The 18,349-nt window shown below is 34.5% G+C and overlaps 1 protein-coding gene, 1 long non-coding RNA gene and 1 pseudogene across 2 annotated transcripts in view; 1 reads left to right on the plus strand and 2 right to left on the minus strand.

Moving 5' to 3' along the window:
• Positions 1 to 18,349, plus strand: part of LOC137657666 (uncharacterized) — a 415,410-nt gene that overhangs the window by 295,555 nt on the left and 101,506 nt on the right. The window lies entirely within an intron of this gene.
• LOC137657999 (cuticle protein 18.6-like) lies at positions 3,534 to 9,331 on the minus strand. The gene is made up of 3 exons (XM_068392718.1): positions 9,023 to 9,331; positions 4,200 to 4,367; positions 3,534 to 3,833 (listed from the first exon to the last, which is right to left on the minus strand). Exons 1-3 carry the CDS (start codon positions 9,323 to 9,325, stop codon positions 3,534 to 3,536), a joined length of 771 nt encoding a protein of 256 aa, XP_068248819.1. The 5' UTR covers positions 9,326 to 9,331.
• Positions 17,031 to 18,349, minus strand: part of LOC137658000 (cuticle protein 7-like) — a 1,449-nt pseudogene continuing 130 nt past the window's right edge.

Here is an 18,349-nt window from a genome sequence, read left to right on the forward strand (position 1 = left end):
AGGTACTCTTGTCATCTGCATGTTTTATTCAAGGGAAATGTCATTTTATTTTTATATAGTTTTTTCGTATCCATTTTTCAGTTTTGCTCTTAGGTAAAAGTATAGCAGTATTTGGTAAACACTACTTTTAACCATTTTGTAGAAAAGTCTTTTACTGTTTTTCTTGAATAGGAATTTATTGCTATAATTTTATCTTTAGCTTTTATTGTGTGAACTACAGCTTTTGATCGGGTTCTTATCTTTAATCTATTCGTTTCGATCATGCATATTTGTTTCACGAATATCTTTTTTCTCATGGCATGTATTTCCGTTCGTTACTCTTTTCTTTGGTACAGATGGTTTTCAATTGATGCCCCATATTCATTATCTCCGTATGCAGTCCATTTGTTACTTTTTCTCTTAGGTATTGCCTATTTTCAATTAATGCCCATATATTCAATATGTCATTAGTTTCATAGATATTTTATATAAGGTTTTTTCATTCCGCAATATATGTTTGTCTCTGCATTCATGAAACAGGCTTTTTTTATTCATAAATACTCCATAGTCGCTGACATAAAGAACTGTCAGAGAAAAATGCAGGATGTTCAAGTCCTTTACAGTTAACATTTTGTAAATTTTGAATGATCTTTCCGGCCCCAATTATTGGCTATATTTCCATAATGCATAAATGCATTCTTATCAGTAAACAGAATGTCCTATTCTCTTTATTTCTTTTTGTAGCAGACCTCCGCTTCTTTTCTTTCTCCTCAAACAGATCTTTTTGTTTCTTAATCTTCTTTCGAACAAAGCAGGCGTTCTTAATTTTTCCTTATTCTTTCTGGAGACTACATAATCCAGATTTCTTTTTTTCTATGAACAATTAATCTTTTTCTTTTTTTACTATATCTTATCTTAAACGGTTCTCAGTTCCCTCTTATTTCTCCTTTGAAACAGACCTTCTCCAATATTCACTTATTTTCAATCAGGAACTGACTTCCAGTTTCTCTTAGTTAATCTCTCAAATATACTTTCCCCAAAGTAATAGCTCTTTGAGGTCGAGTTTTATATTTCTTTCAAGCAATTCCAAAAACAGACTTTGAAGGTTGTTAAGTCGTCAAGATGGTGATGATGATGATTATATATATATATATATATATATATATGTATATATATATATATATATATATATATATATATATATATATATATATATATATATATATATTGCAGACGTTCGATTATTTGGTCTCTGTCTTTCATTTATGGTAGAGAGGTAGTAGTCATACGCTAATGAGCGGGGTTGTAGTCAGGAAAGGGAGAGGGTGTGGGAAGGGTTGTATCTGTGTGTGTACATATCTATCTAATTATTTAGACGGGTCACGTACACTAATTATGTCAATATTAAAAAGTTCTTTATCAATATGAAGCAGTAGGGGCTTGAGCTCTTCTGGATTTACAATTGAATTATTTCTATATTAAATAAAAAGTTCAAAGATTTCGGTGAGAAAACATCACAGTGAGTAAATGTATGTTGAATTACTGACATGTCATTCATTATTATGCTTCCAGCAATACAAGAATATACTTTGATTCATTAATGACTTGTATATTATATTTAGAGCAATTCGTTCAAGATTGTGGATTGATCAATAGGAAAATTAATAACAGCCACAACAAAAAACGATGATGATAATAAAAAATAAAGATACTATACTGAATATATGATGTTAAAAAGATGCTATGATTTTGATTAAAGAATACTACAGGTCAAAGAAAAAAGTTCAATTTTCAAATGGATTAGGAAGTAAAATTGATAAATAGCTAAAATTTATTTCTTTTAAATGGGTGTTCAAGATGCTTAAGGTTAATGCTTTAAAAATACGGCAATGCTTTCGCTGAAGAGGAAAATTGTGGTTATGAAGAATGGGTACAGTGAAGGTTTAAGGGTTTAAAGGCCTCTCATGAATGGCAGAGGCAAGGGACAGTGACATTGCCCTATCAAGCAGGACAATGCCGTAGAGACTGACCGTATATACATATGATCAGCGCCCACGCCCCTCTCCACCCAAGCTAGGACCAAGGAGTGCCAGGCAATGGCTGCTAGTGACTCAGCAGATAGATCTATAGGCTCCCCCAAACCCACCTTACTTAACTCTCAAGGATGGTAAGCTTGCAGCGACCAGAGAAACTAACGGGTTTGAACGGGACTTGAAGCCTAGTCTGGCGTTCAACAGTCAGGGACGTTACCATATCGGCCACAACATGTTATATTAGCTTAACTCTATTGCAAATGGCAGAATGAGATAAAGTACTGATTATGTATTTTCTGCTTTGAATTGTCAAACAGGTCATTTCCAAAATTCTTTTTTTTTTTCTTTAAGGAAAGCTAGGGATTTGACATTATGGGAGAAGGTCATGTCACAATGTTAGAAAGGAAGATATCGATATAGATTGCCTCCGTCTTTGGTCACATTTGAACCTCAAAACATCATCAACTTTTACGCAAAGGTGAGGCGAGATATTTGGGCAATGCTTTTAAATTCGAGTTTATTTTATTCGCCTCATCAGACTGGATGTACAATATATTAGGAGGAGAGTGATGGAAATAGAGGTACAGGGAACGAGAAGGAGAGGGAGACCAAAACGTTGATGAAGTATGGGACAGAGGTAGATGGAGAGCGCTGACCAGAAACATCGACCCTACATAAAAGTGGGAAAAGATGCAAACAAAGAAGAAGAAGAAGACTGGATGTCTGAAGCAGTCACCTTTGATATAGCACGGCAATACGGTCTTCTTTATCAAGGATGGTTGTTGCTGTGGACTGCTGAGCAACACTTTGAGAAATTGCTTTATAACTAATCTGCTTTCAAGAAGTGGAAATTTAATAATAATATAACTTTCTCAGGATTTGGTTGCAAATCTTAAATTGCAAATAGATATTGCCACATTTAGCGTGTCTCCTATATTTTTTAAAAGTAACTCTTCAAGGGTTAGAAGTTGGAGGTTTGCCACCCTGGAAAGTGCTAGAGAAACTTTTTATAGCCTTCTAAAGCAACTCACCACACTACGAATCTTTACAGAATTTTTTGCAAAAAGATTAGAGGTTATTAGATATAACTTATGATATCTGGACATTATTTATACCCTTGGAAAGGGGGAATATTCAAATATTTGATGGTATGTCAGGTTGCTGACGTATTTGCTTCTGCTTTAACCATTTATCAATGTACACGTATGGGGCTGGAGGGTAGTTATAAGTTTTGCATAGTAACGATATTATCTATAGCTACAAATATTAGGACTTTGAGACTATATTGCTATCCAAGTCAGTCTTTTGCCTTAGAAAAGGGTGATAATCTCTTCAGTATCCTTTCATTTATAAGAGTTCATTTTGCTTATTTATATTTGAAGATAACCATTCGATATCTAAGAAATCAACTTTCTAAAATAAAAGGGATTTTCAATAAAAATCAAGTTTTCATATTTGCATATTTAATTAAGACATTTGCACATAAATATCGTTATTAATGACAATGAAAGAGTCGGTTCATCAGTGTGGAACACCATATGAGGGCTTGGGTTGTTCATAAGTCGGGACTGGGGCTGAGTATGAGGGGGCTGGGTTGTAGGGCTGGGGTTCTGGGTACTGGGCCTCGCCCTCGTAAGTGACCTCAGCCTGGTATCCGTTGTGGTGATCGGCGGTGTAAGTGACGATCTGAGTGCGACCGTCGGGGAGGAGGACGCGGTACTGACCGTTGACGACCTTGCCGTCAGAGTTGGAGTCGTGGCCGAAGTCAAGACCCTTGTAGTCGTCCTTGACAGCGTACTCGAAGTCGAAGGGCATACCCTCCTGAAATGCGTAAGAAGATATATTTCATTTGATGTTTAATTCCTTGTTGTTGTAAATTTACTTTAGATGTAAACCTCTTCTGCAAGCAATACTGTCTCCATTTTTATTCCCAAATGCTTTTAATTTTTTGGAAAATTGCCAAAAGGGCAGCGGTTGAGCTAAGTCCTATTGGTTTTATCAGTATATTTAGATCATATTTATACATTATCTGATTTCTAATATTAAGAAAGTGTCATGACAAGATCGGATGAATTATAATAGACAAATTTTTCATGTTTAAATATTCTTAGGTTATTAGAAATCAGTTGAATAGTTGATGAATATCTTCTTGATACCTAAACCTACTAACAGAAATTAGATAGTTACCTCTTTTTTCTCGTAGGATGGTTGAGGGGCTGAATAGGATGGTTGAGGGGCTGAGTAGGATGGCTGAGGTGGGGCGTATGCTGGTGTTGGTGGGGCATACCCATACCCAGCTGGGGCAGGCTTGTCAGGGCGGGCCAAAGCCACGGCCGCCAAACACAGCAGAGTTACCTGGAAATTAATTAGTTTGTCTTTAATGAAAGCATCAAGAGGTCACAAGCAGTTTGTCATTTCTAAACTAAATTTTGTTTGTTTGATTATATATACTAAAAACACTTGTCAGAAAACTAAACGTCTAGGATCTAGTATGCCAACAAGCGCAAGTTAAGAATGGTGATATTGTATATTACCTAATCCACAGAATTCTAAGATTTATTCAGTCACAGTTTAACCTTAAAATTTTTCCAAGTGATTTCAGAATTATGTAAATATCTTTTACACTTATTGTTTATGTATATGCACATTGTCGCATCACACCCCAGAACTTGATTTACAGAGAAAATAGGAATTAGTGAAATCACAAATCTCCACATAGATGCTGTGCCCATTCACAAAACTCCTAAGTGTTATATTTTCAAACTAGTGTACACGACCCGTCAAAAATTACGACTAGTTGTGTAGATGGATATGCACACACACTCACACAGATTCAACCCTTTCCACCCCTATCCCCTTTTCTGGCTAAAACACGTCTACCCCTCCTCCCCCTACTCGAGGGACGGGCGAAAAATCGAGTAATCATACGTCTGGCAATGTCACACATTGTGACAGGAAAGATGTGTGTGTATATATATATATATATATATATATATATATATATATATATATATATATATATATATCGAGGCCCTTTGCATCAATTGGCATAAGAGGAGATGATTTATTTAAATATGTTAATTATGTATGTGTATATATATATATATATATATATATATATATATATATGTATGTATGTGTGTGAATGAATGTATGTATGTATGTATATTATATAAAGGAGATTGGAGAGAACTGAGGTACTAAAGTTCAATCCGATCATTTCGACCTCACCTTTGTGTACATGTCCATAGGATTTCAGATCCGTATGTGGTCCAGTACGGAGGAAATGCTCTATTTATACCGGCCCCTTTCAGGAATGACCCCGAAGGGAAGGCCACGCCTTCATATGCAGCCCAGTCGTGAGGTGATGTTTGGTGACTTCCTTTTCTGAAGACGATGATTGTGGAAGGTACTCTTGTCATCTGCATGTTTTATTCAAGGAAAATGTCATTATATTATTATATAGTTTTTTCGTATCCATTTTTCAGTGTTATAGTTTTGCTCTTAGGTAAAAGTATAGCAGTATTTGGTAAACACTACTTTTAACCATTATGTAAAAAAGTCTCTTACTGTTTTTCTTGAATAGGAATTTATTGCTATAATTTTTTCTTTAGCTTTTATTATGTGAACTATAGCTTTTGATCGGGTTCTTATCTTTAATCTATTCGTTTCGATCATGCATATTTGTTTCACGAATATCTTTTTTCTCATGGCATGTATTTCCGTTCGTTACTCTTTTCTTTGGTACAGATGGTTTTCAATTGATGCCCCATATTCAGTGTCTCAGTATCCAGTCCATTTGTTACTTTTTCTCTTTGGTATTGGCTATTTTTAATTAATGCCCATATATTCAATATATCATTAGTTTCGTGGATATTTCATGTAAGGTTTTTCATTTGCAACATATGTTCATCTCTGCTTTTATTAAAGAGGCTTTTATATTCATGAATACTCCATAGTCACTGACATAAAGAACGGTCAGAGAAAAACGCAGGACGTTCAAGTCCTTTACAGTTACGATATTGTAAATGTTTTAATGATCTTTCCGGCCACAACTATTGGCTATATTTCCATAATGCATAAATTCATTCCAATCAGTAAACAGATTGCCCTATTCTTTTTCATTATTTTTGTAGCAGACCTCCGTTTCTTTTCTTTCTCCTCTCAAACAGATCTTTCTATTTCTTAATCTTCTTTCGAACAGAGCAGACGTACTTAATTTTTTTCTTATTCTTTCTAAAGACCACATATTCTAGTTTTCTTTTTTATATATAATTAGTCTTTTTTTTACCATATCTTATTCTAAACAGTTCTCAGTTCCCTCTTATTTCTGCTTTCAAACAGACCTTCTCCATTATTCCCTTATTTTTAATCAGGAACTGACATGCAATTTCTCTTAGTTAATCTCTCGAATATATTTAGCCCCAAAGTAATAGCTCTCTAAAGTCGAGTTTTAGATTTCATCCAAACAATTCCAAGTATAGAGACTGAAGGTCGTCAAGTCGTCAAGATGGTGATGATGATGATTATATATGTATATATATATATATATGTATATATATATATATATATATATATATATATATATATTTATATATACTGTATATATATTTATTCCAGACGTTCGATTATTCGGTCTCTCCTTCCTTCATTTATGGTAGAACGACAGTACTCATACCCTAGTGAGAGGGGTTGTAGTTAGGAAAGGGGGAGGGGTGTGGGAAGGGTTGAATCTGTTTGTGTGTACATTATGTAAATATTTTGACGGGTCACGTACACTAATTATGTCAATATTAAAATGTTTTATGGAGCAGTAGGGGCTTGAGCCCTTCTGGGTTTACAATTAAATTATTTCTACAGTAAACAAAAAGTTCAAAGATTTCGGTGGGAAAACATCGCAGTGAATGATTGTATGTTGTGTTACTGAGATGTCCCTCAGTATTATGCTTTAAGCAATACAAGAATATACTTCATTTCATTAATGACTTGTATATTATATTTAAAGCAATTCGTTCAAGATTATGGATTGATTATTAGGAAAATTAATAACAACCACAACAAAAAATATTGAGGATAATCAAAATAAAAATAGTATTATACTGATGGATTGATTGATAGGAAAATTAATAACGGCAACAACAAAAAACGATGATGATAATAAAAATAAGAATACTATACTGAATACATAGTGTTAAAAAGGATGCTATGATTTTAGTTTAAGAATACTAAAGGTTAAAGAAAACAAAGTTTAATTTTCAAATAGATTAGGAAGTAAGAAATTAATAAATGGCGAACATTTATTTCTTCTAAATGCTAAATAAATATGACTTCAAGATGCTTAAGGTAAATGCTTACCAAATACGGCAATGCTTTCAGTGAAGAGGAAAATTGAGAATATGAAGAATGGGTACAATGAAGGTTTAAAGGGTTAAAGGCCGCTCATAAATGTCAGATGCAAGAGACAGTGACATTGCCCTATAAAGCAAGATAATACCCCAGAGACTGGCCATATATACATATGATCAGAGCCCACGCCCCTTCTCCACCCAAGCTAGGACCAAGGAGGGTCCGGCAATGGCTGCTTGTGATTCAGCAGATAGATCTATAGGCCGCCCCCCAATCCCCCCTTACTTAGCTCTCAAGGATGGTGAGGTTGTAGCGACCAGAGAAACTAACGAGTGTGAGTGGGACTCGAACCGCAGTGTTGCGTTCACCAGTCTAGGACGTTACCACATCGGCCACCACAGGTTATATTAGCTTCATTCTACTGCAAATGGCAGGATGAGATAAAATGACTGATTATATTTTTCTGCTTTGAATTGTCAAACAGGTCATTTCCATAATCCTTTTTTTTTCTTTTTAAAGTAAAGCAAGGGATTTGACCTTTTGGGAGAAGGTCGTGTCAGAATGTTAGACAAGAAGATATGGATATATATTGCCTCCGTCTTTTTTCACATTCGAACCTCAAACATCATCAACATGTACGTAAAGGTGAGGTGAGATATGTGGACGATGCTTTTAAATCCGAGTTTATTTTATTCGCCTCTTCAGACTGGATGTCTGAAGCTGTCACCTTTGATATAGCACAGTAATAAGGTCTTCTTTATCGAGGATGGTTGTTGCTGTGGACTGCAAAGCAACACTTTGAGAAATTGCTATATAACTAATCTGCTTTCAAGAAGTGGAAATTTAATAATAATATAACTTTCTCAGGCTTTGGTTGCAAATCTTAAATTGCAAATAGATATTACAAAGCAGTTTCAGTAAAAACATTTAGTGTGTCCCCTATATTTTAAAAAGTAGGTTTTCAGTTTCAGTAAAAACATTTAGTGTGTCCCCTATATTTTTAAAAAGTAGGTCTTCAGTTTCAGTAAAAAAATTTAGTGTGTCCCCTATATTTTTAAAAAGTAGGTCTTCAGTTTCAGTAAAAACATTTGGTTGGTGCCACCCTGGAAAGTGCTAGAGAAACTTTTTATAGCCTTCTAATGTAACTTTCCACGCTACAAATTTTTACAGAATTTTTCGCAAAAAGATTAGAGGTTATGAATTATAACATCTGATAAACTTATGATATCTGTACGTTACTTCTACCATTGGAAAGGGGAAATATTCAAATATTTGATGGTATGTCAGGTTGCTGACGTATTTGCTTCTGCTTTAACCCTTTATTAATTTACACATATTGGTTTGGAGGGTAGCTATAAATTTTGCATAATAACTATATTATCTATAGCTACAAAGATTAGGACTTTGAGACTATATTGGTATCTAAATCAGACCTTTTTCTTTGGAAAAAGGTGATAATCTACAGTTCAGTATTCTTTGTTCCAAGAGTTCATTTTGCTTATTTTCATCTTAAAGATAACCATTTAATATCTAAGAAATCAGCTTTCTGAAATAAAAGGGATTTTCAATAAAAATTGTTTTCGTATTTGCATATTTAATTAAGACATTTGCACATAAATATCGTTATTAATGACAATGAAAGAGTCGGTTCATCAGTGTGGAACACCGTATGAGGGCTTGGGTTGTTCATAAGTCGGGGCTGGGGCTGAGTATGAGGGAGCAGGGGCTGAGTATGAGGGGGCTGGCTTGTAGGGCTGGGGTTCTGGGTACTGGGCCTCGCCCTCGTAAGTGACCTCAGCCTGGTATCCGTTGTGGTGATCGGCGGTATAAATGACGATCTGAGTGCGACCGTCGGGGAGGAGGACACGGTACTGACCGTTGACGACCTTGCCGTCAGAGTTGGAGTCATGGTCAAAGTCGAGACCCTTGTAGTCGTCCTTGACGGCGTACTCGAAGTCGAAGGGCATACCCTCCTGAAATGCGTAAGAAGACATATTTCATTTGATGTTTAATTCCTTGTTGTTGTAAATTTACTTTAGATGTAAACCTCTTCTGCAAGCAATACTGTCTCCATTTTTATTCCCAAATGCTTTTAATTTTTTGGAAAATTGCCAAAAGGGCAGCGCTTAAGCTAAGTCACATTGGTTTTATCAGTATATTTAGATCATATTTATACATTGTCTGTTTTTTAAAATTAAGAAAGTCTCATGACAAGATCGGATAAATTATAATAGACAAATTTCTCCTGTTTAAATATTCTTAGGTGATTAGAAATCAGTTGAATAGTTGATGAATATCTTTTTGATACCTAAACCTACTAACAGAAATTAGATAGTTACCTCTTTTTTCTCGTAGGATGGTTGAGGGGCTGAATAGGATGGTTGAGGGGCTGAGTAGGATGGCTGAGGTGGGGCGTATGCTGGTGTTGGTGGGGCATACCCATACCCAGCTGGGGCAGGCTTGTCAGGGCGGGCCAAAGCCACGGCCGCCAAACACAGCAGAGTTACCTGGAAATTAATTAGTTTGTTTTTAATTAACGTATCAAGAGGTCACAAACAGTTTGTCATTTCTAAATTAAATTTTGTTTTTTTGATTATATATACTAAAAACACTTGTCAAAACACTAAAGAAATCTAGACGTCTAGGATCTAATATCCCAACATGCACATGATAAAAATGGTAACATATTACCTAGTCCACAGAATCCTAAGATAATTTCAGTCACAGTTTAACATATCTTTGACTAGTGATTACAGAATTATGACAATATTTTTTACACATATTATTTATGCATATGAATAATGTCATATCACACCCCAGAACTTGATTTAAAGACAAATTACTCCTTATTTAAATCACAAAACTCCACATAGATGCTGTGCCTATTCACAAAACTTTCAAGAGTTATATTTTCAAAATAGTGTACACAACCCGTCAGAAATCACGACTGAATATCTAGATGGATATGCACACACACTCACACAGATTCAACCCTTCGCACCCCTATCCCCTTTCATGACTACAACTCGGCTACACTTCTCCCCCCCTTACCCCCCTCCTCGGTGGACTGGGAAAAACCGAGTAATTATACGTTTAGGAATGTCACACAGTGTGACAGGAAAGATATATATATATATATATATATATATATATATATATATATATATATATATATATATATAATATATATATATATATATATATATATATATATATATATATATATATATATTTACATATGGGAGATTGAAACGAACTAAGATATTAAAATTCAATCCGATCACTTTGAACCTCACCTTCGTGTACATGTCGATAGGATTTCAGATTCGTATGTGGTCCAATACGGAGGAAATGCTCTATTTATACCGGCCCCTTCCAGGAATGACCTCGAAGGGAAGGCCACGCCTTCAGATGCAGCCCAGTCGTGTGGTCACGTTTGGTGACTTCCTTTTCTGAAGTCGATGATTTTGGAAGGTACTCACGTCATTTGCATGTTTTATTCAAGGAAAATGTAATTATGTTATTATATATATAGTTTTTTCGTGTCCATTTTTTAGTGTTATAGTTTTCCTCCTAGATAAAAGTATAGCAGTATTTGGTAAACACTACTTTTAACCATTTTGTAGAAAAGTCTCTTATCGTTTTTTTTAATAGGAATTTATTGCTATGGTTTTATCTTTAGCTTTTACTATGTGAATTACAGCTTTTGAATGGGTTCTTATCATTAATCTATTCGTTTTGATCATGCATAGTTCTTTCACGAATATATGTTTTTTCTTATAGCAATTACCTCCGTTCGTTACTTCTTTCTTTGGTACAGGCGGTTTTCAATTGATGCCCCATATTCAGTCTCAGTATCCAGTCCATTTGTTACTTTTTCTATTTGGTATTGGCTGTTTTCATTTAATGCCCATATATTCAATATATCATTAGTTTCATAGATCTTCCATGTAAGGTCTTTCATCCCACAATATATGTTCATCTCTGCATTTATTAACCAGGCCTTTATATTCATAAATACTCCATAGTCACTGACATAAAGAACGGTCAGAGAAAAACACGGAACGTTCAAGTCCTTTACAGTTAACATCTTGTAAATGTTTTAATGATCTTTCTGGCCGCAACTATTGGCTATATTTCTATAATGCATAAATTCATTCTTTTCAGTAAACAGAATGTCTTATTCTCTTTAACTCTTTTTGTAACAGACCTCTTTAAAGTCGAGTTTTATATTTCATTCAAGCAATTCCAAGAATAGAAACTGAAGGTCGACAAGTCGAATCCAGTTTTGTACCATTTTTTTTTTTTGGGAGGGGGGTGGGGTTATTTGTAACAATTTGCAGTTTTAATGGCATGCTCTCTTTGGTATTTGTGTTTTAAGCTTGAAATTTTAAAAAAGTAAAAAAGTTTAGTGACCTAAAAGTGTTCTATTTTTTTTGTTCTGTTTTTTTCTATTTACTGGTTAATGATTTTATTGGGGCATTTATATTTTAGGTCATTAATTTTTCTTTTGCAATTACAATACTAAAATAATAATAATAATAATAATAAATAATAATGATAATAATTATAATAATAATGATAATAATAATAATTATTTTTATTATTATTATTATTATTATTATTATTGTTATTATAATTATTATAGCATCATCATCATCATCATCATCATCATCATTATTATTATTATTATTATTATTATTATTATTATTATTATTATTATTATTATTCTAGTAAGAAAAATTTTGTTGAAGAACGCTTCTTCTGAATTAATTCATATATGTTTAACACTCTGCAATATCTATTATCAATGCAAATTAATTTCATCTTATAACGAATTTTTGGTTTTTGTGATTATATTGGATTATTAGATTATCTCTGGTGGTTTTACGTATCAAAATGAATTTCTTAAATTATCCAACTTAGGGCTCTTTATGTCTAAGACTTAAAGTTTTTAGAATAATAAGGACTATACTCTAGGTGGTAACAGAGTATGTAAAAATAAAGTTGAAGATTTAATTAACACTGATGGCTTTCAAAAATATACTTTATTACGTATCTAAAGATACTTTACACTTACAAAATATAAATTTTGTGCAATAAATGAGTATCAAGCAAGTTTTCCTTTACACATTTTATACAATCTAAAGTGCCATAATTTTTTATCAGGCATGTTTTGCTTTGCACATGATACTTTACATAATTTACAGTCTAAATCTATACATTCGATCCCCACTCGCCTGTAATAAATCGTGAGAAATCTTAATAATACATAAAAGACACTTGGGTGCAGCTCTCAGAACAGAACACTGTTCTATATTGTGAAATTCATTTCGATCTATAAATTACTTCACTTCGTAGGTAACAGCAATCTGTACTAAATCCGGAGAAATCTCAGTTGTACAGTAGTATCCAATAACTAGAATACAAAAGGCAATTAGGTACTGTTTTCAGACAAAAGCACTCCTCTGTATCATACAAATAGTTTCGATCAACTAATGATTACACTTCGTAGGTAAAAGCGTGTTTGTGTGTAGATTGCCTTACCTTGAGTAAGACACGGGCCCATGGTAATAGCAGTCTGTTTGAAATAGAGAGAAATTTCATTAGTAGCACTCAGTTACCGGAATACAAAAGACAATTAGGTGCTGTTTTTCAGACAAAAGCACCTCACGTAAAAAAAACGGTAAAGAACCTGGATTAAATGTTGCCAGATATTTACCGTTTTAAAAACGGATATATTGACGTAAAGGAGGGATATTACGGTCACCAACCCCTAAAAGATAATAACAAAGTAGGGTAGAAATTACGGCCGCCTATATTTTACGAATTACGGCTGAGAACATTAATATACATTTACGAGGAATTTCCGATTAAAATTACGGTTTTTTTTTTTTTTTTTTTTTTTTAACAGCGTGGTCTATATTATAAAATTGGTTTCGATGAACCGATTAATACTTAACATGACATTAACAGCTAGTTACATTAAAGGATAGGCCTCGTGATACACCGAGGGACAAAAATATCGTTTCTACAGTTTATTCGATAGTAACAATAGTCAATAATTCCAGCTAAAAATGATACTAGACCTAACTCTTACAGGAATAGAGCAAGCAACAAAAACATTGATCTATAGACTAACACTTAAAAATGGTACTGGATTTAAACACCTCTAGTACTGATCGAGCTTTGAGATAACGGAGAAGAGAGGTAATAGAGATTTCACTTTCCGGATCTGAGGGGAACTTATCTCTCATAGATGAGGATTCAGTAGAGTGACCAAGAGCAAGGTTGCCTTCTTCGCTTGTTATACAACCTGATTGTGCATTTTCCATGACACCATTCTCCTTATTTACCCCCTTTGGTTCAAGTTTTATAAGTCACGTGATTCGTACCTCATCCCAAAATGCTTCTCGTTAAGGGTATTTGTAATAGAATTTTACCTTTTTATACCATCATAGGAATTAACCAATATTCCTATTCACTTGATAAAAACGGTTTCTATAAGAAATTCATATTACTTAGATAAGATATACTTTTAGTAGTGACTCATTTCAAATGATGTCACTTCAACCTTTGGAAACCTTCCAAACTCCCATGTAACATGATTTTTCTCATATTAAAGTTCTCAGACTTCACAAGAGAACACAAACCATTAGATTGCTTGGTGCACATTAGCTTTTGTATTTGGTGCTTTAAATTTATTGGAATTCTCAATTCCTTTACGTTACCAAATTTATATGACAGTAATTACATAACAAGAACATAATAATAATAATAAGAATTAGTACTATTACTACTCATAATTAATACTATTAATACTAATTGATACTATTAGTACTCATAACATCGTAATGATCTTCAGCTCTTTAAACCTTAAGCCCTCAAGTCCTCCCTTCGAGAAAGTATTCCTTACAAAGTCCCCCGTACTTAGGTAAAAAGAAAATGCCAAATCTCTCTTTCTTTATGCTTCTTTTTCTCAGTCTTCGACTTGTTATCAGTAGCATGAGACTATATATATATATATATATATATATATATATATATATATATATATATATATATACACGCACATATACACACACACACACACATATATATATATATATATATATATATATATATATACACATAAATACGTGACCCGTCAAAATTACAGCTAAATATTTAGAGAGATATGCTCACACAGATTCAACCCTTTCCATTCTTCCCCCTTTCACTAAGATATAACTAATCCCTACTAGAGTGAGTAGTTATACGTCTGGCAATGCTGCTGAGCGTGACTGGAAAGATATATATATATATATATATATATATGTGTGTGTGTGTGTGTGTGTATATATATATATATATATATATATATATATATATATATATATATGTGTGTGTGTGTGTGTGTGTGTGTGTGTGTATAACCTGACACTTGATCTACATTACATAGGGGACATATCTATACTGTATATACACATCAACAACAAATGCAGCCGTTTCTAGTCCACTGCAGGACAAAATCCTCAGACATGTCAGGTCATGGAATTGCTATCATTACTTTATAGATTGAACTCGGTCCCCTTGGGCCCAGACACATGATTACGTGTAAGACGGAACGTCTCCGGATACTCACAAAAGTGTTCATTAAGAGAAGGAGAATGTAAATGTGACATAGACGTTTACAAAGATATAATTAAATGGGAAGAGGGTTATGTCCTAGGGACAAAAACTCCCTCAGTGGCACCGTCCTAAGAGATTTCCATGAAAGGGCGTCGCATTCTAAAGATAAATGAAGCAAAACAAACTTCGCTTGATCAATGGTCATTGCTTTTAAATGATTCGAGATATCTTATTTTGGGAAATATTTTGCAAAAACATCATCACGGAGGCCAGTGCGTGTTCGTGCATATGTTTGTGTTTGTTTCTACGGTACTATGTTACATCTTTGTTCATACGTATTAGCTGCAGCTGAATGAATGAATCAAAATGAAAATGAATGAAAAAAGCGATTTCTTTTAGGCTATAAACTGTGTAATAATTAATCTTGAAACTTCAACAGCTTTTGATTTTTTACCAATATGTTATAAAACAGAGATTTGATATACATTCTAAGTTGTTATCCAATAATTAAGATATGGAAATGTACAGGATAGAGAAATACGCCACTTCCATAGCCACTGATTCATTAGTTTTCCAGACTGCAAACCTTGTAAGGCATTCGACATATTTTGAGTTGCACCCAAAATCTCCTCAACCTTATGAGTTTCGGGTAAAACAATTGAGAAACAGTCTTTATGTAGCTAAAAATAAAGTGTTTTTATTTAGGATATCAGCAACCCTTCCATGGGAATTACGAGAGGTATCTTTTTGTAAATATTTCCTTTGTGTATAAAAGAACATAACTTACTTAGGAGCCCGGTATTTTTTATGGAACATGTTGAAGAACATAGGGAATCAACTTTTATCTTTACTGATTTGGAGTATATAGGAGTGCTTTTAATTGTAGAGGTGCATTTTCCCTTGTATCTTCTATATTTATTGCTGAACTGTGGCATACTAACTGCTATTGAAAAAATAGCTTTAAAAGATGAGGGCAATTTTATCATTTTTAGTGATGCAAGGAGTGTCCTTCAAGCTTTACAAATTTTTGATTCCAGTAATCCTTAGTTTTAAAGATTTTAGAGCAGCTCTTTATTATTGGGGCTGAGAGGTATAACGGTTCAAATTTGCTTGCTTCCGGCACATGAACGTGTGCATGGACATGAGGAGGCAGATTTACTGGCAAAGAATGCTGCAGCTCAGTCGCTTCCCAGAAGGTATCCCATCCTCTGTAACGGATTTTAGCAAGTATTAATGATTTAAAGTTTTGAATAATTTGCAACAGCAGCGGGATAGTTTAGATGGAAATAAGATGAGAGTAATAACTACTGTTATATCTCCTAGGAGGTATAATATGATGGCCTGAAAGTGGGAGACTACTCTTTGTTGTCTCCTCATAGGTCACACTCGGTTGACACATGAGTGCCTGATGACTGGCTAACACCACCCATATTGTGACGACTGTTTGGTACCCTTGACAGTGAGGCATTTGTTGACCGAATGCCCTACTTTTAGCATCGTAAGAAATCAATATCTGTTTGAGGCTCTAGGTAAAGATGGCAGGTTCATCCTTGCCAAGATTCTTGGGCAGGCTGTGTTATACTATTAGCGGTATTTCTTGATTAATTTCAGAAGCAAGTCTTCTGAAAGCTATTTCAATTTCATAAGGATATCTTTGCTTTTATGGTTATAAAATGAATATTCTTTTATTCTTTATTTATAAGAAATGATATCAGCGTCAATGACCTTCGATGTCAGGATGCCAGACAACTCTAAATCAATCAATCAATCATCTATGGACAATATTGATAGCAGATTTCTTAAGTTTATGTAACATTCCTGTTCCGCTGTTAGTGATGAGGTAGATATTGCCAAGCGCGAGAGAAGTTTTAATTTAAACAGATTAATTTTGGAGGAGATTATTCAATCTCCAGATTAACTGATCTTACAGCTGTCAATGCAGCTTTAACAAAGAGAAAGAGGAGAAGTGAAACCCAAAAAATTTTTGCTAACATATATTAATTAAAACTATAATTTCACATATAAATAATTTCGGTATTAATCGAGGCATAAGTCAGTCCATTAGTTGCGTGGAGCTCCATATGTAGGTTTGGGTTGTTCGTAAGTCGGAGCTGGGGCTGAGTAAGCGGGAGCTGGGGCTTAGTATGAGGGGGCTGGCTTGTAGGGCTGGGGTTCTGGGTACTGGGCCTCGCCCTCGTAAGTCACCTCAGCCTGGTATCCGTTGTGGTGATCGGCGGTGTAAGTGACGATCTGAGTGCGACCGTCGGGGAGGACGACGCGGTACTGACCGTTGACCACCTTGCCGTCGGAGTTGGAGTTGTGGTCGAAGTCGAGACCCTTGTAGTCGTCTTTGACGGCGTACTCGAAGTCAAAGGGCATACCCTCCTGCAAAACAGAACATGTTATACGATCTCGCTTTCTGATAAAGATTTATTTCTATTTGGGTTCATATTTTAACACCAGCACTTTTATCATGTATGAGATATTACTTTACATAAATCTCAATGTAAATAAACTTATTCGTTTATACCAGAGGAAATGATAATATGAATATTTAGGTCTTCTTATTTGTTTCAACATAGACATATATGAAAGACTTATGCCCCAGGTACTGAAAAATAGAAAACCCAAGCAATTATACCCAACAAATATAGTTGTATGTTTACAGAATGTGTCGATTAATTCCAATTTCATGATTAGATGCAAAGGAAAACCTTACCTCTTTTTTCTCGTAGGATGGTTGAGGGGCTGAATAAGATGGTTGAGGGGCTGAGTAGGATGGCTGAGGTGGGGCGTATGCTGGTGTTGGTGGGGCATATCCATACCCAGCAGGGGCGGGCCTGTCAGGGCGGGCCAAAGCTACGGCAGCCAAACACAGCAGGGTGATCTGGAAGGGAACGAACTGATTATTGATGAAGGAGTCTCTAGGAATTGTCACACGGAAAGTGTCTTATGATTTCCAAATCAGATTTTACTTTATTGGTGATGAATATCCAACGCCCAACCAGTTAAAGTAAGGATTTATACACGTTCAGAAATCTCATTAGTAAAATTGGAGGCTCTCTGTGCATTAAGAGACTATTTTAGAATAGCATATTTTAACATATTCATAAAGACCCATAAGATCATTTTCACTTCTCTTGTAGTTTATTTATTTCCTTATTTCTTTTCCTCATTGGGCTATTTTCCCTGTTGGAGCCCTTGGGCTTATAGCATGTTGCTTTTCCAACTAGAGTTGTAGCTAAGCAAGTAATGATAATAATAATAATAATAATAATAATAATAATACCCGTTTAACTAAAAAGTACTTCATCCACTGCACTTCTTAACAATTAAAGCCCCAAGAGACAAATGATCTCAAGTGAGATGAAATCATCTAA

This window comes from Palaemon carinicauda, chromosome 18 (genome assembly GCF_036898095.1).
Source record: "Palaemon carinicauda isolate YSFRI2023 chromosome 18, ASM3689809v2, whole genome shotgun sequence".
NCBI classification, from domain to species: domain Eukaryota; kingdom Metazoa; phylum Arthropoda; class Malacostraca; order Decapoda; family Palaemonidae; genus Palaemon; species Palaemon carinicauda.